The sequence below is a fragment of the Saimiri boliviensis genome, chromosome 15, assembly GCF_048565385.1.
Source record: "Saimiri boliviensis isolate mSaiBol1 chromosome 15, mSaiBol1.pri, whole genome shotgun sequence".
NCBI classification, from domain to species: Eukaryota; Metazoa; Chordata; class Mammalia; order Primates; family Cebidae; genus Saimiri; species Saimiri boliviensis.
Window position 1 is genome coordinate 18,138,795 of NC_133463.1, and position 23,020 is coordinate 18,161,814.

The 23,020-nt window shown below is 39.9% G+C and overlaps 1 protein-coding gene across 2 annotated transcripts in view; it reads left to right on the top strand.

The window, feature by feature from the left end:
* Positions 1–22,815, top strand: part of MTFR1 (mitochondrial fission regulator 1) — a 68,867-nt gene extending 46,052 nt beyond the window's left edge. The window contains exons 4-9 of one of the 2 annotated variants that reach the window (XM_074386705.1): positions 2,213–2,323; positions 3,701–3,816; positions 17,024–17,259; positions 18,985–19,237; positions 19,793–19,961; positions 21,213–22,815. In XM_074386705.1, coding sequence (XP_074242806.1) covers positions 2,213–2,323; positions 3,701–3,816; positions 17,024–17,259; positions 18,985–19,237; positions 19,793–19,961; positions 21,213–21,272 — 945 coding nt within the window. In that variant the 3' untranslated portion in view covers positions 21,273–22,815. The remainder of the gene's footprint in view (positions 1–2,212; positions 2,324–3,700; positions 3,817–17,023; positions 17,260–18,984; positions 19,238–19,792; positions 19,962–21,212) is intronic. The other variant, XM_039464479.2, reaches the window with a different exon arrangement.
* The last annotated feature ends 205 nt before the right edge of the window (positions 22,816–23,020 follow it).

Below are 23,020 nucleotides of genomic sequence, written 5' to 3' on the forward strand. Positions count from 1 at the left end.
TTGAGACGGAGTTTCGCTCTTGTTACCCAGGCTGGAGTGCAATGGCGCGATCTCGGCTCACCGCAACCTCCGCCTCCTGGGCTCAGGCAATTCTCCTGCCTCAGCCTCCTAAGTAGCTGGGATTACAGGCATGCGCACCACGCCCAGCTAGTTTTTTTGTATTTTTAGTAGAGATGGGGTTTCACCATGTTGACCAGGATGGTCTCGATCTTTCGACCTCATGATCCACCCGCCTCAGCCTCCCAAAGTGCTGGGATTACAGGCTTGAGCCACGGCACCCGGCCTCTGAAAGCTTTTTATAATCATAATTTCATTATTAGGTTTGTTTGTTTTTGTTGGGGGCAAGATTTTATTTTTTTGTTTGTTTTCTCAGGATTTTTCCTTTTTTTTTTTTTTTTTAAGACCTGAAAATCTCTACTTTTTTTTTTTTCTGAGATAAAGTCTCACCCTGTTGGCCAGGCTGGAGTGCAGTGGTGCGATCATGGCTCACTGCAGCCTCTGTCTCCTGGGTTCAAATGATTCTCCCACCTCAGCTTCCCAAGTAGCTGTGATTACAGGCACACACCACCACACCTGGCGAATTATTTTGTATTTTTTGTAGAGACAAGGGTTTCACCATATTGCCCAGGTTGATCTCAAACTCCTGGCCTCAAGGCATCTGCCATCTCGTCCTCCCAGAGTGCTGGGATTACAGGCATGAACCACCCCATCTGGCTGAATTTAAGGTGCTTAAGAAACTCGAGGTTGTTAGTACTTTATTGTGTCTTTTTTTTTTTTTTTTTGAGACAGAGTCTCACTCTATTCACCAGGCTGGAGTGCAAGGGTGCGATCCTGGCACACTGCAACTTCCGTTTTCCTGTTTCAAGCAATTCTCCTGCCTCAGCCTCCCGAGTAGGTGGGACTACAGGCATGCACCACCGTGCCTGGATGGTCTCTATTTCTTGACCTTGTGATCCGCCTGCCTTGGCCTCGCAAAGTGCTGGGATTACAGGCGTGAGCCATCGTGCCTGGCCAGTACTTTATTGTTAACATGTCTTTTTTTTTTGGTTTGTTTTTTGTTCTTTTGTAACCGAGTCTCAATCTAATGCCCAGGCTGGAGTGCATTAGTGCAGTCTCAGCTCACTGCAACCTCTGCCTCCCAGGTTCAAGCAATTCTCGTGCCTCAACCTCCTTAGTAGCTGGGATTACAGGTGCCTGCCACCATGCCTGGCTAATTTTTGTATTTTTAGTAGAGATGGGGTTTCCCATGTTGGCCAGGCTGATCTTGAACTCCTGACCCCAAGTAATCTGCCCACCTGGGCCTCCCAAAGTGCTGGGATTACAGGCATGAGACACCCCGCATGGCCCTTAAAATGTTATTTTTAATGCTAGTTTATTAAGTTGGTTAGATAATCATGATACCAGAATGAGTACAAATACCAACAGCTGATATGTTTAAAGTTTTATTCATTATATTACTTTAAAGATATTTTAAACTGTCAACAATGTTAATATTACATATCTGCATGGTATATTTTGTGTTTAAGGAAGAGGCATTACTTAAGTGTATCTTCCAAAAGTTTGAGTTGGCAATGATGACATTTAGGAGGTTTGAACAATGTCTGAGTCCCAAGGGTAACCTTTTTGATAACCATATTAATGACCAAATCTCTTTGGCCTTTTCATTTTTTCCTTTACTAAAAAGTGTAGGCTGGGAGCGGTGACTCATGCCTGTAAGTAATTCCAACACTTTGGGAGGCCAAGGTGGGCAGATCACAAGGTGAAGAGATCGAGACCAGCCTGGCCAACATAGTGAAACCCCATCTCTACTAAAAATACAAAAATGAGCTGGGCATGGTGGAGTGTGTCTGTAATCCCAGCTACTCGGGAGGCTAAGACAGGAGAATCACTTGAACCTGGGAGGCAGAGGTTGCTGTGAGCTGAGATTGCTTCATTGCACTCCAGCCTGCCGATAGAGTGAGACTCTGTGTCAAAAAAAAAAAAGTATGGATCGATTGTTTTTCTTTTTTATTTAAACCTCACTTTCACTTTTAGGAAATACCATATTAATCTGATAACTTTATTTAAAAATTATTTATTGACTTTTTGAGTCAGCCATTATTATATGTGTAACAAAATCTAAATTTAACTCAGTTATCATCCTTTTCAAGATAAATTTTAATATATCCTGCTTGTCTTTTCTCTGTTTTTTCTCTTTTTCTTTTTGAGACAGTCTCACTCTGTCACTCAGGCTGGAATGGTTCGATCTTGGCTCTCTGCAACTTCCACCTCCCAGGTTCAAGCAATCCTCCCACCTCGGCCTCCTGAACAGCTAAGATTACAGGTGTGTGCCACCATGCCTGGCTAAGATTTTTGTATTTTTAGTAGAAATGGAGTTTTACCATGTTGGCCAGGCTGGTATGGAACTCCTGACTTCAAGTGATCCGCCTCCCTCAGCCTCCCAAGGTACTGAGCTTATAGGTGGAAACCACCACACCTGGCTGTCTTCTTTTTTGTATTTATTTCAAAATATTCTTTGTTTGCATCCATCTGTTTAAGTTTAGGTAGAGAATTCTGTTCTGTTGTTTGTTCTTTTGTTTTTTAATACTTAGATTAGGAGATTTAAGGTGTTTTTTTTTTTTTTTTTTTTTTTTTTTTGAAATGGAGTTTTGCTCTTGTTACCCAGGCTGGAGTGCAATGGCACGATCTCGGCTCACCGCAACCTCTGCCTCCTGGGTTCAGGCAATTCTCCTGTCTCAGCCTCCTGAGTAGCTGAGATTACAGGCACGCACCACCATGCCCAGCTAATTTTTTGTATTTTTAGTAGAGACGGGGTTTCACCTTGCTGACCAGGATGGTCTGGATCTCTTGACCTTGTGATCCACCCGCCTCGGCCTCCCAAAGTGCTGGGATTACAGGCTTGAGCCACCGCGCCCGGCTGATTTAAGGTGTTTTTAAAAAACATTTTCAACATAAAATAGACATATATAAAAACATTATAACAAAACAGCTATATCATAAACGTTTTAAAATATTTCTGGATTTAGCCCAAATTCGTCTTTTGCTTGTTCTTATACCCCCCTGCTTACACATGCCTTTTGAAATCTCTTTAGAAAATGTTTTTTCAGAGGCTGGGTATGGTGGCTCATGCCTGTAATCCCAGCACTTTGGGAGGCCGAGGCGGCTGGATCACAAGGTCAAGAGTTCAAGACCAGCCTGGCCAAAATGTTGAAACCCCATCTCTACTAAAAATACAAAAATTAGCTGGGTGCAGTGGCATGCACCTGTAATCCCAGCTACTCAGGAGGCTGAGGCAGGAGAATCGCTTGAACGTGGGAGGTGGAGGTTGCAGTGAGCCGAGATCGCAACACTGCACTCCAGCGTGGGTTACAGAGTGAGACTCTGCCTCACCAAAAAAAAGAAAATGTTTTTTCATGCTTCGATTCTAAAATTTTTCTTAATTTTTTAGGATGAATAGTTTTTTTAAAAAAATCAACTTATAAAATGAAAACTGAATAAAGTTAAATTATAGTTCTGAGATTGTCATATACTATTAGGCAACCATGTGATTATGACTAACAATCAGGGACCTTCAATGGAAGAGTTAGAAACCACTCGTGTTTTTAACACCAGAGCTGACAATTTTCCTTTAGGTGAGTAAAAAAATTTGCTCTAACATTTTGGTGCCAGATGAAGAACTTTCCCTATTTATAACTTATAGCTTACCAGCCATGCAACAGAATGGAGTCCCAGCCACCCAGGAGAGGATGCAGTGGCGTCTTTTGCTGATGTTGGATGGGTAGCCAAGGAAGAAGGAGAGTGTTCAACAAGACTAAGGTTGGTTTGGAAGGCCATCAGAACTGAGATGCAATATCTATTATTTTAAAGAATGATGATATTTGTAGTACTTTTAATAGCCTAGTTTTATCTTTAGTAACTAACTAACTTCTTTTCCTTGCACAGTCTTCTGTTTATTTTCCTTTTTTTTCTTTCTTGAGATAGGGTCTCTTTCTGTTTTTCAGGCTGGAGTACAGTAGTGTGATTTTTGCCTCACTGAAGGCTTGACCTCCCAGGCTCATGTATTTCTCCCACCTCAGCCTCCCTAGTAGCTAGTATCACAGGCATGCACCACCAACCCTGGCTAATTTTTTTTTTCTTGCTCTGTCACCCAGGCTGCAGTGCAGTGGTGTGATCTCGGCTCACTGCAACCTCTGCCTCACAGGTCCAAGTGATTCTCCTGCCTCAGCTTCCTGAGTAGCTGGGACTACAGGTGTATGCCACCATGCCCAGCTAATTTTTGTATTTTTAATAGAGACAGGGTTTTGCCATGTCAGCCAGGCTGGTCTCGAACTCCTGATCTCAGGTGATCCCCCTGCCTCGGCCTCCCAAAGTGCTGGGATTACAGACATAAGCCACGACGCCCAGCCTATTTTTGTATTTTTTTTTTTTTTGTAGAGATGAGTTTTCACCATGTTTTCTAGGCTGGTCTGTTCATTTTGAAGACTCAGCTAGTATTTATAAAGTTTTTAGAGACATGTTATCATGTCTTAAGTCCTCACGGACAGAATTCCTTGCCTTCCAGCAGTTTACATTCTAATATAAGAGACTAGAAAGAATGATCATAAATAGTTTAAATAAGTACAGTAATTATAATGGTCTCATTGGGGCAAAGGGATCAATCTGGATCATAGTAGGGAATTTGTGTAATTGGAGAATGTTTTCTAAAAGTTTTGAGTTAAAAGGAGATTAAGAAGGAAATCAATTGATACTGTAAAATCTGCAAAGTAATTATAGATGGTCACTGCAGAATGAGAGGTGTTCAGCCAGACTTCTCTGGAGGAATTGCTGGAGCTGCATGATGAGGGCTGAGTGGGAGCCAAGCAATGGAAGGCTGTATTCCTGGAATAGTAAAGAACTTGTTCAAAGGTAAAACCAGGAGACAATGTGGCCCATTAGGGAACTGCCAGATGGCTCAATGAGACTAGAGAGCAGAAGAGAAGGGTAAGCTGTAGGAGATGAGGATGAGAAGTAGGTAGAGGTTTAAAGGTCTTACATGTTACACTAAGAAACATAGAAAAGTTTATGTTTGTGGAAAGCAATATAGAACCTGAAAGCAGTGTGGAACCATGGAAGAAATTTGAGCACTAGTAAAATCAACGTGTAAACAGTATGAAGAATGGAAAAGAGCCAGACCAAGAGATGGACCAACTGGGAGAATTAAGAAACTGGCAGAAGACCTTCAAAGCCACATGAGATTCAGAAGAATTGAAATGGCATAGAAACTTATTAGATATGGAGGTTAAGGAAGGAAAAGCCTACATAGAGTCTAGTTATCTTAAATTCTCAAATTTCCATCTTAGGAAAATTATAAGGTTGGCAGAACAATTTTTTTTTTTTTTTTTGAGACGGAGTCTCACTCTGTCACCCAGGCTGGAGTGCAATAGAATAAACTTGGCTAACTGCAACCTCCGCCTCCAGGGTTCAAATGATTCTCCTGCCTCAGCCTCCCAAGTAGCTGGGATTACAGATGCCCGCCATGATACCCAGCTGATTTCTGTACTTTTCGTAGAGATGTGGTTTCACCACATTGGCCAGGCTGGTCTCAAACTTTTGACCCAGGCGATCCACCAGCCTTGGCCTCTCAAGAGTGCTGGGATTACAGGCATGACCCACTGTGCCTGGCTGTAATTTATAGGAATGTAGGAAAACAGATTTTTTTGGCTGGGGGGAATAAGAGAGGATAGTCTAGAATACATTATGTTTGAATTTTCTGTGAGATACTCACCTTGATCTAGAAACAGTTTATATGAATAGATATTGGTAAGGAAGGTCTATACTCTGTATCATTTAGATAGAAAGGCTGAATATGAGAGAGCCCAAGAAGTATGTATAGAATGTGAAGAACATTTGTACCCGGAGTAAAGCCAGCATTTGGAAGTTAAAAAGAAAGAAAAAACCTCCTTCCCCATCACTCTCCCAGCCTCCAGCCAAGTAGCAGCTAAGAGGCAGGAAAAGACTTGGTAGAGGGTATTCTTATGGAAGCAGAGGAGGCAGCGTTTTTAACAGAAGAGGAGTAGCCATCAGTGTCAAATACTTAGAGGCTGAGTACATTAAAAAAACTAGCAAGTTTCCATTTTGGTTTTCTTTCTTTTTTTTTCCTTTGTTTTTTTTGTTCATTGTTTTATTTTATTTTATTTTATTTTTTTGATTTTCAATTTTGTTTTTCAATTGGAAGATTATCATTGACTCTAGCAAGAGTAATTTCATTTGAGTGGTATTATCTGGATAAAATAAGAATCAGATAATCCAAGAGCAAAGAAGGAATTTGATTTGAATGTCAAGTAGAAATAAGGACATCGATAGCAATAGGTGAATATAGACCAGGGATGTCAGGATTAGCAGGTAAAGAGTCTTTTTTAAGATTTTTTTTTTTTAAACTTTTTATTTTGAGATAGTTGTAGATTCTTCACATGTATATTTATAAAAAACAATACAAAAAAATTCCCTATATTTTTCACTCAATCTCCTTCAATGATAACATCCTGCAAAACTGTAGTATGGTATCACAGCAGGGTATTGATGTTAAGTCAAGATACAGGACATTTCTATACTACAAAGATCCTTCAGTTGCCATGTTATGGCCACATATACTTCCCTTCCACCCCCAACCCCAACTCCTTCAAATGACTAGCAACTACTAATCTGTTTATTTTCACTATTTTGTCATTTAAAGAATGTTGCATAAATTGAATCATGTAATATGTAACCCTTTTTTTTTTTTGGAGACAGAGTCTCACTCTGTTGCCCAGGCTGGGGTGCAGTGACGCGATCTTGGCTCACTGCAACCTCTGCCTCCTGGGTTCAAGTGATTCTCCTGCCTCAGCCTCCCAAGTAGCTGAGGTTACAGGTGTGTGCCACCATACTCGGCTAACTTTTGTATTTTTAGTGGAGACAAGATGTCACATGTTGGCCATGCTGGTCTTGAACTCCTGACCTCAAGTGATCCACCCACCTTGACTTCCCAAAGTGTTGGGATTACGGGCTTGTGCCACCATGCCCAGCCAATATATAACCTTTTGGGACTGGCGATTTTTTTTTTTTGGAGACAGAGACTTGCTCTGTCACCCAGGCTGGAGTACAGTGGCATGATCTGGGCTTATTGCAACCTCTGCATCCCAGGTTCAAGCAATTCTCCTGCCTCAGCCTCCCAAGTAGCTGGGATTATAGGCACCTGCCACCACACCCAGCTAATTTTTGTGTTTTTAGTAGAGATGAGGTTTCACCATGTTGGCCAGGCTTGTCTCGAACTCCTGATGTCAGGTGATATGCCCACCTCAGCCTCCATAAGTGCTAGGATTACAGGCATGAACCACAGCACCTGGCTAAACAGAGGTGCCTCTCCTTTGAGCCAGAATTGAACCAGTGACCTAAGATGGCCACAGGTGTGCACCCACAGTGCTGTGCTCTACCAGCTGAGCTATCGAAGGGAGAGGGACTGGCTTTGTAAATTCAGTATTATTCTCTGGCTGTACATCTAGATTGTTATGTGTTTTAAGAGTTTGATCCTTTTTTTTTTTTTTTTTTTTTTGAGACGGAGTTTCGCTCTTGTTACCCAGGCTGGAGTGCAATGGCGTTATCTCGGCTCACCGCAACCTCCACCTCCTGGCAATTCTCCTGCCTCAGCCTCCTGAGTAGCTGGGATTATAGGCACGCGCCACCATGCCCAGCTAATTTTTTGTATTTTTAGTAGAGACGGGGTTTCACCATGTTGACCAGGTTGGTCTTGATCTCTCGACCTTGTGATCCACCTGCCTTGGCCTCCCAAAGTGCTGGGATTACAGGCTTGAGCCACTGTGCCCGGCCGAGTTTGATCCTTTTAAACTTCTCAGTAGTAGTCATTGGTATGGATGTTACAGTTTGTTTAATCATACAGTAATTGATGGACATGTGGGTTGATTCCAGTTTTTGGCTGTTAAGAAAAGTTAGTATATAAACGTTTTTGTGTAGGTTTTTGAGTGACTATACGTTTTCCTTTTTCTGGGATAAATATCCATGAGTGCAGTTGCTGGGTCAAATATTAGTTACTTAGTTTTTCTCTTCTTTTTTTTTTTTTTAAGTTATTTAGTTTTTCAAGAAACTGACAAACTTGTCTATCTATCTATCTATCTATCTATCTATCTATCTATCTATCTATCTATCTCTATATATATATATTTAAAGCCAGCCCTGCTTCCAACAAACTGTTTTCTAGAGTTTATTTTACATTCCTCTGGCAGTATATGGCTGATTCAGTTTCTCTGCATTCTTTTCTTTTTTTTTTTCTTTTTTTTTTTTTTTTTGGAGACGGAGTTTCGCTCTTGTTACCCAGGCTGGAGTGCAATGGCGCGATCTCGGCTCACCGCAACCTCCGCCTCCTGGGTTCAGGCAATTCTCCTGCCTCAGCCTCCTGAGTAGCTGGGATTACAGGCACGCACCACTATGCCCAGCTAATTTTTTTGTATTTTTAGTAGAGATGGGGTTTCACCATGTTGACCAGGATGGTCTCGATCTCTTGACCTTGTGATCCACCCGCCTCGGACTCCCAAAGTGCTGGGATTACAAGCTTGAGCCACCGCGCCCGGCCATTATTTTCTTAATAGCTAATGATGTTAAACATCGTTTTATGTCATCCGTATATTCCTTCAGGTAAAACATATGTCTTTTGCTCATTTTCTATTTTTGATATTTTTGAGATTTCTTTATGTATTCTAGATATGAATCTTTGTCACATATATAGTTTATAAACATTTTCTCTTTCATACATTTAACCGGGTCTTTCACAGAGCAAAAGTTTTTTATTTTGATGAAATCTTAATTTGTTTTTTCTTTTTATTGATCATGCTTTCGGTGTCAAATCTAAGAGCTCTTTACCTAGCCCTAGATCCTGAGACTCCTTTTTCCCTGGGAGGTTTATACTTTTATATTTTACATTTAAGTCCTTTTTTTTTTTTTGAGAAGGATCTGGCTCTGTACCCAGGCTGAAGTACAGTGGCAATCATAGCTCACTGTAGCCTTTGCCTTGTGGGCTCAAGTGATCCTCTCACCTCAACCTCCTGAGTAGCTGAGGCTACAGGTGTGTGCCACCATGCCTGGCTGTTTTTTGTAGAGATGGGTTTTCACCATTTTGCCCAGGCTGGTCCCAGACTCCTGAGCTCAAGTGATCCGCCCACTTCATCCTCCCAAAGTGCTAGGATTACAGGTGTGAGCCACTGTGCCCAGCCTTAAATTCATGATTATTTTCAAGTTAATTTTTTCATACAGATTGAGCAGCCCTAATTTGAAAATCCAAAACTGGAAGTGTTCCAAACTCAATTTTTTTTTAAAAATATAATTTTAAGGACCTTTTATTTTAGGTTCAGGGGTACATGTGCAGGTTTGTTACATGGGTAAATTGCATGTTATGGGGGTTTGGTGTACAGATTATGTCATCATCCAAGTAATAAGCATAGGACTCAATAGTTTTTTGATCCTCACCCTCCACTCTCAAGTAGACCCTGGTGTGTGTTGTTCCCTTCTTTTTGTCTATGTGTACTCAATGTTTAGCTCCCACTTATAATTGAGAATATTTGGTTTTCTGTTCCTTTGTTAGTTTGCTTAGGATAATGGCCTCCAGCTCCATCCATGTTGCTGCAAAGGACATGATCTTGTTTTTTATGACTATGTAGTAGTCCGTGGTGTCTATCTACCACATTTTCTTTATCCAGTCTACCATTGATGGACATTTAGATTGATTTTATGTCCATGCTGTTGTGAATAGTGCTGTGATGAACATGTGTGCTTGTGTCCTTTTGGTAGAATGGTTTATGTTCTTTTGGGTATATACCCAATAGTGGGATTGCTGGGTCGAATAATAGTTCTCTTTTAAGTTATTTGAGAAATCTTCCCGTTCCTTTCCACAGTGGCTGAACTAATTTACATTCCCACCAGCAGATTGTTTATAAGTATTCCCCTTCTCTGCAACTGCACCAGCATCTCAGGCACTGGGCAGGGCTCCCAGGCAATTATGTCCTTTGTCTTTGGAGTTCCTCAGCTTTTCCATGGAGCCTGTTGCTGCAATCCACCTCCTTCAAAGTGTCTGTTGGTTCTTTTCCTGGTATGTTCCTGCAGTAGTTCTTGGAGCAGAAGTTCACCATGTGGGTCTCTGCATGCTGCTCTGTCCAAGTAGAGGCTGCAAGTTAGTCCTTGATAAGTTAGTCCTTGATAAGTTAGTCCTTATCATCCATTTTCTCCCAATGAGACCTACCTTTCCGTGTTACAACTTACTGTTAAGTCCCTATAGAAACAAATTTTATTTAAGACCCTTCATATGTTGCAGTTTGTTTTACTGACTCTCATATTTATATTTGTATGAAAGCTAAAGCTTCTCAATATATTTCTTATTTCTCCCTTGAAATTTACGTTGATGACATTTCTATAACAGTTATTTATAATGTCATACTATTGTATCTCTGGGAAAACATGATACATACGAGTCTTTCATAATTGGTTGTTATACAAATGATTTTTTTCAAATACACTGAACTTCAGTGTTTCATTTATAAACTAGAAGTACAGGCTCGGCGCAGTGGCTCATGCTTATAATCCCAGCACTTTGGGAAGTCGAGGTGGGTGGGTTGCTTGACCCCAAGAGTTCAAGACAAGCCTGGGCAACATGGCAAAACCCCATCTGTACAGAATATAGAAAAATTAGCTGGGTGTGGTGGTACACACCTGTTGTCTTGGCTACCTGAGATGCTGAGGTAGGAGAATTGCTTGAGCCTGGGAAGTCAAGGCTGCAGTGAACCATGATTGCACCGTTGCACTCCAGCCTCAGTGATGGAGCAAGACCTGTCTGCATTTAAAAAAAAAAAAAAAAAAAAAAAAGCGCTGGGCGTGGTAGCTCATGCCTGTAATCCTAGCACTTTCGGAGGCCGAGGTGGGTGGATCACCTGAGGTCAGGAGTTCAAGACCAGCCTGGCCATCATGGTGAAACCCTATGTTTTAAAAAAAAACAAAAAACAAAAAACGAGGGCAGCATGTTTCTACAAATGGAAGTATTCTACTTTGAGAAGAGAATTTTAAATAACATGAGAAAACTATTAGCACAGTGGCGTGCACGTAATAAGGGTTCATTGTTTTTTCTCTTTTCTGTCCACTTTTTTATTTCCTTTTTAATTAACAGAAGCATTGACATCCTCTGATTATCAGTTATCAATATAACTGTTATATACTAATCTCATTGATGATAATGTGTTCTCTTACATAGTAATATTCTGAGGAGAATGTATAGTCTGTGAAAGGAAAATAAATCTTGGGACTCCCAAATAACTAAACCAAAGGGAAAAGTCAAGCTGGGAACTGCATCAGGCAAACCTGGCTCCCATTTTATTCCTAAATAAGATAGCTACATCATGAAAAAGCTACATACCTCTCTCACCATTTGCCTACTAGGACATTCCTTGTGGGCCCCAAGATCTTTACCCTAAAACCTTTCTGCTAAATTTGACTCTGACTGTGTAAATTGATAGCTTATCTTCACAGGTACTGGAAAAGGACAGAACCCAAACGTTATCCCTTTGCTCACCTGAGACAAATACATATCTGATTGCTTCCTCTGCCTTGTATTTATTTTATGTAAAAACACAGATTCACTGAGCTAGATAAATGCATAAGTGACTATTCCTCTACAGCGCTCTCACATGTGAGCATCTGATCAGAGACTTAAAGGAATCCAACCTTTTGTCTCTTACCTACCCTCACCTTTTAAAAATTTCTTCCTCTTTCTCTAATATTCACCCTTTCTGCTTTAAATATTGAAGCCCTTAAAATCATCTTTGGAGAAAGGCACAGACCTGTCTCCCAGGTGGACGTCTTTAGCCTTGGTAAAATAAACTTCGCAATTGTTTGAGACCTGTCTCAGATAATTTTTGGTTTACAAGTTTTTGGATAAATATATAGTATAACATTTGTACTGTATGATGAAATTAAAGACTATAATCTCTGAGGCCTTTAGTCGACATTATAGACATTGTCATGACACATTTGATTGCTTCTGAAGTAGTAGAGCAGCTAAGGAGTTTTGAAATATAAATTTAATTTGTTCACTCTATATTAATATATTAATTTCTAATTGTTTCCAGTTTTTCCGTAGAGTGTCACATACAGTATCAAACTTGTTTACTAAATAAACATTTATAGTTTCATAGGGGTTAAAAATGTTTTGGGTAGGCCGAGCATGCAGTAGTGTGATCTCGGCTCACTGCAACCTCCGCCTCCTGGATTCAGGCAATTCTCCTGTCTCAGCCTCCCAAGTAGCTGGGACTACAGGCGTGCACCACCACGCCCAGAAAATGTTTGTAGTTTTAGTAGAGACAGGGTTTCACCATGTTGACCAGGATGGTCTCGATCTCTTGACCTCGTGATCCACCTGCCTCGGCCTTTAACCCAGGAGGCGGAGGTTGTAGTGAGCCAAGATTGCATCACTGCACTCCAGCCTGGGAGACAGAGCGAGACTCCATCTTAAATATATATATATATATGTAAATATAATGATGTTATATCCACCTACCCCCTCAATCCTTCATTCAGTAAATTTACTAATTTTTATTTACTTATAACTTAATGTATTTGTTGTATAGAACTATTTAGCAAAATTATTTGCACTACCCTGTGAAGGAGTGGTAGAAATCAGAATTTAGCCAGTTGCATCAACAAAGGGCTGAAGTTTTAATGACTTTTAAGAAGTATTTTCTTTCTTTCTTTTTTTTTTTTAGACAGGGTTTCACCATGTTGGTCAGGCTGGTCTTGAACTCCCGACCTCAGGTGATCCACCCGCCTTGGCCTCCAAAGTGCTTGGATCACAGGCGTGAGCCACATCCGGCCACAAGAAGTATTTTCTTCTTTTTTGAGACAGAGTTTCGCTCTTGCTGCCCAGGCTGGAGTGCAGTGGTGCCGTCTCGGCTCACTGCAACCTCCATCTCCCAGGTTCAAGTGACTCTCCTGCCTCGGCCTCCCGAGTAGCTGGGATTACAGGCATGAGCCACCATGCCTGCCTAATTTTGTATTTTTAGTAGAGACGGGGTTTCTCCATGTTGGTCAGGCTTGTCTTAAACTCTCAACCTCAGGTGATCTGCCCACCTCAGCCTCCCAAAGTGATGGGATTACAGGCGTGCGTCTCCACACCTGGCAGAAGTATTTTCTTTATTGTAGGTTGATTAGAGCACATACATCTAATCTATGACTTCTAACTTCTGTAACAAATCTTTTAGTATATTGATATATTTTATCAGAGCATTTGTACTGTTCTTCATGGGAGTTTTTAACCTTTGCTTAATCTTCCTGTACTGCCTTTTTCCTCCCCCTTTTCTTTTTTGAGATGAGGTCTTACTCTGTTGCCCAAGCTGGAGTGCAGTAGCATAAACACAGCTCACTGTAGCCTCAACCTCCTGGGCTCAATCAAGTCCTCTCGCCTCAGCCTCCTGAGTAACTGAGATGACAGGTGCATGCCACCATACCTGGCTAGTTTTTAAATTTTTTGCAGAGATTAGGTCTTGCCTTGCTACCCAGTCTGATCTTGAACTCTTGGGCTCAAACAATCCTTCCACCTCAGCCTCCCAAAGTGCTAGAATTACAGATATAAGCCACTGTATCCAGCCTAATCTTCCTGTACTTAAAAAAAAAAAAAAATTAACTGTTTTTTCTCATTGTTGGGGCTAAGAAAGGAAACAGTAATTGAAGCCTTATGAGCCAAATATTTCCCTATCCCACAAATATTCCAAATTTTAAAAGTTGATATTATAGTTGCTAGGTAAGAGCAAGGACATTTTTTATGGTATTGTTCTGAGGTAGGGTCTCACTGTATTGCCCAAGCTGGAGTGCAGTGGTGCAATCACAGTTCACTGCAGCCTTAATCTCCCAGGCTCAATCAGTCCTCCTATGTCAGTCTCCCTAATAGCTGGGACTATAGACTTGAGCCTCCATGCTGGCTAATTTTTGTATTTCTTTGTACAGAGGGGATTTCGCCATATCACCCAGGCTGGTCTCAAACTCCTGGGCTCAAGTGATCTTCCTGCTTCAGCATCCCAAAATGCTAGCTTTACAGGCATGAGCCACTGCACCAAGTCTAGGACAAGGATATCTATACTGCAGATCTTTTTGTTTAACAAAAATATGTCAGGCAAAAAGCAGTTTACAGGCTTCCTCAATGTATGGCAATTTAATTAGTGTGGCATAAAAAACTAAATATGAAGAAAAATACTAGAATTTAGTGTGTAATACCAAAACCTAATCATCCTAGGATTCCCCTATTCAAAACACAAGGCTCTGTGTGACTCAGGCATCACCTTGCACTCATTTTGTGAGAAGTGTGTCTGATCAATTAGCTGGAAAAATCAGATTTTCAAAGGAATCTGTGACTACAAAACCATTCGAGCACAACGTGTTAATGGTGATTGAGAGTGAGGAGAAGGAACTCGGTTGTGGGCTCTTTTCTCATCTTTAAAACAGCAAAGTCAAGGCATTCCCATGCAATCTTGAGTATGCAGAAGAGAGCAATCCTGGTGATCCTGGTACACTGGAATTTTCACAGCTGTCAAGCAAAAATAAAACACCAATATCAATTTAAAGGAAAACTAAAGTAGAATTTAATGTTGTTGAATGTCCTAACAGTTACAATTATGTTAGAAGCTGAAAGAGAAGCCCAAAAGAATGGTACCTTAAACACAGTGGAAGTTTATCTTTTTCTCTCAAGATAGTTTATTTCCCTCTCAAATAAGCAACATCCAAGGCTAGATGGACTAGAGCTTACAGTGGCCCTACAGCATCATTGGGACCCAGCCAGGCTCTGCCATCGGTAGCATTGGCTTCCATATCCAGGTTAGCTTCTGGCCCTGTGTGACTCTAAAACATCACCTTGCACTCAAGACTCTCAGCATGAGAAAAGAGAACTGGGGCTCAAATGGAAAGGACTTTTCCATGGAGTCATCTCCCTTCAAGTGGCCTCCTAGATGCCTCATCAATATTCTGCCTACAATCTTGTTAGCTGCACGAAATCCCATGGCCACATAAAACTGCAAGGGAAACTGGGAAATGTCATCCTTTAGCTGGGCACATTACTGCCCTGAAATAAGGATTTCTTTCTTTCTACTACTTTTTTGGTGGTAATTTTTACAAAAGAGAAAGGAAATGTGCTTGTTGGAGTAAGCAACTGGCAATTTCTGTCCTAATGCATGCCGTGTACTAGAGCAAGCCTTAATTAATTAGCACCTGGTCCATGCCCTGGGTGAGAGTTACTTAGATTTTGGCTTTAGCTTACCTTTTTAGTGTAGGCCTTTAGCAGGACCAGTCAGAGATTCTTCACCTCAGGGCCATGATTCCTGAATCTGTATGAGCTGAAGTTTATGAGAAGTGTGTCTGATCAATTAACTGGAAAAATCAGATTTTCAAAGGAATCTGTGAATGAAACCATTAGAGCATGAGGTGTTAATGTTGATTGAGAATGAGGAGCAGGAAGTCAATTGTGGTCTCTTTTCTCATCTTTAAAACACCAAAGTCAAGGCATTCCTTCATTCTTTTCCGATGTGGTCTTGAGTATGCCAAGGAGGGCGATCCTGGTGAAATCATTCATTATTCTCAGTGTTGTAAAGTAGTGATAAAGTTATGTGGCTCATGTCTTTGATGAGAAATGAGCAGATTTCTTCCTTATAGTGTATCCATACCCACGTTATGGATATTTTGAAAAATATTAAGTTTTTGAATTAGTGTTAAAACACACTAATATATTTTTCATAGAAAAATTGTAACATTAATAGCATGAAAATACTTGGTAAATCTGTTTCAGTATTGAGTGTTCCACACACTAGCTACGTGATACTGAGCCCATATCCTCAGCAATAAAATAATAGTGTCTGCCCCATGATGTTTAGATTGAATGTGGTGACAGAGGAAAGCCCCCAGCCTCATATCTGACAACAGAGGTTACATTTAATGTCAGTTCCCCATCTCTTTCAGTAACTTTCAAACAAAAGAGGCTTTTCCCAAATGATGCAGCACTAGGGCCCTGGGTTTACCGATCCTAAGATAGTTTTGTCTAGATCGGAGAACTATAAATGTAATTACTTCATGTCCTTGTGTGGAGAGTTCTTTTGGTATTATGGGGTTCTTAATGACTAGTATCAAGACAGTATGCAGTTTTTTGAGGCCTCAGATATTTGAAGGGTGCAGATATAAGGGAAAATTGAGACTAGGATTGTTTTCTGGAGGGAAAGAATTTGAGATAGAAAAGGCCTTAAAGGGGAATGTGGGCTGGGAAAACTTCATTGTAGAAAATGAGAGGAAATTGATAGTATATAAATTGACAGTTGAAAAGAAATACAAATTTGATTCTTAACCCTCAACTTCATTTGGAGCTACCTCAGGCACTACACATAAATTTTTTTTAGACCTAAATAATAATGAGACCATCTGTATAGCTGCTGCATAGGTTCAGTGATAATGATTCCTTTTTCTCCTTTTAGTTTTTGATGCTGTATTTTGTCTACATTGTTATCATATGTCTTGCAATTTGATGTATTCTATTATACATGGAAAACACTGACATTGATATGTAGATGCCAGGACCCTGGGGAAGGGCTGATGGATCACTGATTTGATTTTGTTGTCAGATTCAACCAGTAATTAGCTTACCACTTTGAAGAGCATAAGAAGTTTCTTCTTAGTTTAAATCAAAAGAAAACATAAATTAGCAAAAAGTTTACTAAAATCTGTAATGCCTTTTGATGGAATTGGTTTGTGCATATTATGTAGAGATTGACTAAGAAAAATGATGGCAGCAAGCACCCCAGCTGTGCTATGTAGATACATAAGGTTGACAAATGCTTTGCTGTTTTTGTCCTTACGGGAAGGGCTTTATGTAAGATCAGCCTGAAAAGTGGTTCTTGGGTGTTATGCAGATACACTGTCAGATGAAGATGGTGTTTCATATTCTCTTACAAAGCCTGTGACAGCCAACCTTATGTCTTCCTTGCAGGACAGAGGTCAGATCAAGGCCACCCCTTCAGGATGACCTTCCTTTCTTTGAGAAGGCCCCAAGCAGACAGATTTCCATACCAGACTTGTCTCAAGAAGGGCCTCAGCTGAAGACCCCAGCACTGGCAAACGAGGAAGCACTACAGAAGATTTGCGCTCTTGAAAATGAACTTGCGGCTCTCAGAGCTCAGATCGCCAAAATTGTGACCCAGCAGGAGCAGCAAAATCTTAATGCAGGTCTGTAAGTCCTACATTTGTTAGTTTTAACTTGCAAACTAGAAGTTAAGAGAATGTCACTTTTAAATTAATTAGTAAGTAACAGCTATTGGGGTTGTCAGAAAACCAGGTGTCAGCCTCCTTTGTATTGTCCAACACAGAACCCAGTCAAGTTTAGACAGTGCTTATTTTGAACAGTCTTGGTGCTGTCAGAGAAGATGACTAGGAAGTATCTTTTGGAAAACACTGAAATTCATGCAGTTGAATTGCTACATCATGGATGTTTCTTTTCTGATGGGAAACTTAGTTGTCTAGGATAATGGAACCAACCATATCAGACATGAGGTGATGCCATGGGTTGCCATCTGCTTAGTGAAAGGAGCTTGGGTTTCTGTGTGGTACGTGTTGGACTGAGTGGTGTTTACTACCTGCAAGCCCTTGACATCTCACGTCCCTTTCCTGTTCTAAAATGGGGATAATAGTACCTATGTTACTGAGTTATTGTGAGAAAAAATGCGGAAAGTATATAAAATGCCTTTAACACACAGCAACTATTTAATAGTCATTCATCTTCCTTTTGCACAGAGTAGAACCTGAATTCAAGGCTTCCGGTCTAACACCATTGTGTTTGTTAGTGTGACATTCTCACATTGGGGAGGAAACAGTAGCCTTGAAAACCTAGCCCACTAACCTATTGGCAAGTAGTGGTTATTTTCCTATTGTTGTTCCCAAGGCCTGGAAAGACTCAGTAGTAACCAGCTCTGTCGGATAAAGACAATTAATTACCCTGACTCTGAGCCACTTGGCTTACACTTCTGGAGTTTAATGTAATCCAGCATGGAAACCTTATATGACCTGAGTACAGCAGAGGTGGGCGGGGGTGAAGGCACTCTGGGTGTTGATGCTGGACTGCTTATATGCATGTAACTTGCTAAAATCCTCCTGTCCTTTTTCTTGTCTTAAATTGATTTTTCCTTTTGCTTTACCTCCCTCTTCTGGCCAACTGAGAAAGTGCTACCATAGGTTTATTTTGAAGTTCTATTTGTAAGCTGAAACTTTTGAGTAAAAATTTTTTACATCAGCACCTCCCCAATCAAAATAGTTCGCCCAAGAGACAACTTTCTAACCTTCAGTTATGCAGAAAGAAGATTTTTAGGTACTTACTTTATTTTCTTAGTTACTTCTTGGTTTAGAGAAAGGGTTTCACTATGTTGCTCAGGCTGGTCTTGAACTCCTGAGCTCAAGTGATCTGCCTGCCTTGGCCTTCCAAAGTGCTGGGATTACAGGTGTGAGCCACTGAGCCCGGCCCAGTGGAAGCTTTTTAATGCTTAATAAGTCTTACATGAAAATATACTTAAAATGAGTCACAAATTTGTCAGTTTTCTCAAATCGTTACAATAGTACTAAATTGTCAAACTGTATGTATTGAAGAGATGTTTTTGCAGTACTTTTTAATATTTCTGTTAAAAGTGATTACAAACTGTGCTACAGTCAAACTTGAAAATTTGATGTCACAAAAACACCTCTGTCAAGTTAAATAGAAATTTTGGATTAAATGATACGGTGGCTGAGATTCACGCCTTTCTCATGAAGTAACTGAAACTGTCTTTTTTCTTACATAACTGAGACTTTTAAGGATATTGTTTTTAGGGGTACAAAAATCCTAACATAATTTTGCTTTTAAGAACTGACATTTTCTTTGCTTAATAACGGTAGGATTAAGTTTGTTTTCCTTTGTTTCCATAGGTGACTTAGATTCTACCACATCTGGTACCACACCACCACCCCCTCCGCCTCCACCTCCGCCACCACCCCTGCCTCCCGCTCCACTGGGGCTCCACCAAAGCATATCTGCTATTGATCTTATTAAAGAACGAAGAGAGAAAAGAGCCAATGCCGGAAATACTTTGATTAAGAACAATCCAAAGAAACCTGAAATGCCAAATATGCTAGAGATCCTTAAAGATATGAACAGTGTAAAACTTCGGTCAGTCAAGAGGTGAGGATACCTTTACCTTCTTTCTTTCTTCCCCATTTGTCTTGTAATACCAAACGAGGCTTCTTGAGTTTATAACATGACTACCATGAATAATTAAATTTTTAGTTTAAAAAAAAAAGATGAGCCCCAGTGAGATTAGCAAAATAAACTAAGTTCCCCGGTGATGTTTTTAGTTTTCACATTTCATTTAAATATCAGCCTTTTCATGTAAACTCTTCACTGCGGTTGCTCATGAGCATTCACTAATACAACAGAGGCATGCTGTGTACCGCTAAGGTAGTCGCTAGACATGCATGGAAGAGGGAATCCTAATTGCCCTGAAGGAGAGCAGAATCCGTGTTCTGCAGATATGTTACGTGGCGCTTTATTGGACTCCTGTGTTTTTGTTGAGCATTAGATCTAGGCTTCCTTCTCTCTGCTAGCAGTATTTATCAGGTCTCTACGGAGTAGCTATGATGCTGGAGAGGCGCTGTCAGGCAAAAGGTTGACAAAGTACTTCCCTGAGGGTGCCAGTGTATTGATCTGTCCCTTTGGTTTGTGTTCACTTCTCTTAAGGTCAGAACAAGATGTGAAGCCCAAGCCAGTGGATGCTACTGACCCTGCTGCTCTCATAGCAGAGGCCCTGAAAAAGAAATTTGCTTATCGGTATCGAAGTGATAGTCAAGATGAAGTTGAAAAAGGAGTTCCAAAGTCTGAATCAGAGGCCACGTCAGAGAGAGTGTTGGTGAGTTATTTGCCCAGATTTCTTTCCTGTTAACATAGAAATCCACTCCATTGCTAAGCACTTGCATTTTGCAAGTCATTCACCTATGTCCTCTGTAAGATCCAGATCTAAAGGGAAGTGATAAAAGATTTGGTCCCTGCCTTACAAGTAGATCACAGCTGGCTGGGAAAAAGATGATGTCTTTGCTTAGCATTTACACTTTTATTTTTCTAACTATGAAAATAATAGTTGTTCATTTGGAAATTTGAAATTTGTAGAAGAGCATAAATAAGAAAGCAAAAGTTGGCTGGGTGCGGTGGCTCAAGCCTGTAATCCCAGCACTTTGGGAGGTCAAGGCGGGTGGATCACGAGGTCAAGAGATCAAGACCATCCTGGTCAACATGGTGAAACCCCGTCTCTACTAAAAATACAAAAAATCAGCTGGGCATGGTGGCGTGTGCCTGTAATCCCAGCTACTCGGGAGGCTGAGGCAGGAGAATTGCCTGAACCCAGGAGGCAGAGGTTGCAGTGAGCCGAGATCGCGCCATTGCACTCCAGCCTGGGTAACAAGAGTGAAACTCCGTCTCAAAAAAAAAAAGAAAGCAAAAGTTATAACCCCTGAACTCACTACTTAATTAATCTCCAATGTTACATTTTTCTACGCAGGGCTTTTTATTTAAGCATAGTGAAGTGAAATTCAGTTGTCTCTTAGGACAGTATATATTTTGTGATATAGAAATTCAAAGTAAAGTGGTTTTCTCTTAGAGCACCCTGTGAAAGTCTTCTGAAGAGGGTGAGATTTGATGTGGGCCTTGAAGGATGTGTACCGTATCACAGGTGGAAACTGAGTACATTTCATCGAAGCTTTCACATAATAATTGATACATTTCCTTTATTAACATTACTGTCATGAGGGTATGTGTGCATCTATTCCAGAGAGGCAGGTATCTCAGAAATTCTAGCACCTTTGAAACTTTTATTTAAGACATTGGAAAGGAAACTTTGTACTTTCTCCCTTTATTCAGAGAAGTAAAATTTAGCAAAAGGAGGGTATTGCCAAGATTATTGTAGTTTTCATTTGTAGGAAGCAGTTTGGCTATTTCTTTACCTTTCATTCTGTTGATATGTTCTGTGTTTATAACAACCTGTCAATTTGTAAAGATTTTACTGTTTTTCATACCCAGCCCTTTGGTCCATGATTGGGGCGGGGGGCGCATATTGTTACTGTTTCTCGTTACCAATATTTTTATTTATATTTTTTGTTTTTTCTAGTTTGGGCCACACATGTTGAAGTCAACAGGAAAAATGAAGGCTTTAATTGAAAATGTATGAGACTCCTAATAGATAATGAGCTGCAAAAGACTATCCTGGTTCCCTTGTTGGTTTGTGAAGGCTAAGTTTGCTAGTAGAAGTCAACACTATTTAGTAAATACCTGACTTTGGTATTTCAGGCTAATTAGAGGATTAAGCAATAATGAAAGCACTATATATTTGGTTTTGCTTTAGTGAGATGGTCAGCTTTGGTGCTCTCCACGACATATGTGTGTTTTGACATGTTTCTAATGTGTGGCCAGGGTGTTCCGATTTCTAGTTTTGAAAACAATTGTATAGATTTCACCACACAAAAAGGACATTTGTGGATGTTACTGCACATTTGTGTGGACATTTGTGGATGTTACTGCACATTTTAAATTCTTAACACTAATTTATCTGTATAAATGTTGTATATGCATATTTTTGGACATAAACAGTTTATGTAAAATTAGTAATGAATGATGGCAATGAGGGCACTGTTATCTTCATTTGTTTTCAGTGATCATTTAGCATTTAATGATGGAACAGCTGGTATAACATAAGTTCTTGGCATGAAATATTTGAGATTGGAAACTTCTTGCCTTGAACAGAACTTACATTTTAGATTCTCACATTTTCTTGGAGTTGGGGTTTGAATAGGAACCAGATGATGTTCACTGCTGAAATTCCATAATGCTTCCCATTGAAGGGAAGTTGAGAACCAGGAAAGCTGCTTTCACCTCACTGCCATCCAGTACTGAGGAAGAAAGCTGTAATTTTCCAGTAGTGACAAATCAAATTATTGAATTAAATTTCTTAAGTAAAAATTCAGAATGTTACCATCTTGTTTTCTTTCAGTTTACTAAATAGCATCATAAAGATGACTTTGCTAAGTTAATACCTCTGGAAATGTCAGAGTTTAAAAATTTTTTAATATTGGCCAAAACATTAATAGAAAATTGACTTGGCAAATGAATTTTGTATAAATTATCACCAGTCAGAATGCTGTTTTCATTATATTATGCAATATAAACCATAGGTGTTATTAGAAGTAGAGAATTGCCTTTTTCATCTAGGGCTTTTAAGGACTTGCTATAAATGATTATTTTTTAAATGCTTTATAAATCTTCATGATTTTTCTATTTCTGATACACTCAGCTATAGTTAATACCAGAGTATCCTACCAGGAGTAAATATTTGAATTATTTAAATCTAGTAATAGAAGAAAGTTATAATTCCTGGGAGTATTAGGAGATAGAAGTAGAGATTCACTTCTAAGTTCTTGAAAATATGTGCATTCTCCTAAATATTAACCAAAATGATTTGGGGTAATGACATGGCTTGGTTATTCTGTTTAAATCTATACTATGGCTTATATTACACATGTTGATGTTCACCTCTCATTCACCTGTTTGTTTTAAATGGTTTAAAATTCTCTTTAACAGAATTCAGAAAATTCACCTGACACATATTTTGACTTCCTAAGAAACATATTTTTATATCAGTATTGAATACTGGACAGTGTCCCCATATAAGGAAGTTATTATTTTAAAATAAAGCAAACTGTTTTATTTTCCTTGGACCATAATGCCTTTTTTTTTTTTTTTTTCCACAATAGGTAAGATTCTTTTGCACATGTAGCTCCTTTAATAATTTTCTTTCTGCTTTTTTCAAGTGGAATTATATTCCTTAAAATAAGCTGTTAACCTCTCATTCACTTTTTCTCATAAAGGGATCTCAGCATTAAAACAGGACAGTCATGAGTTACCTGAGTGGTTTCAGGGTTC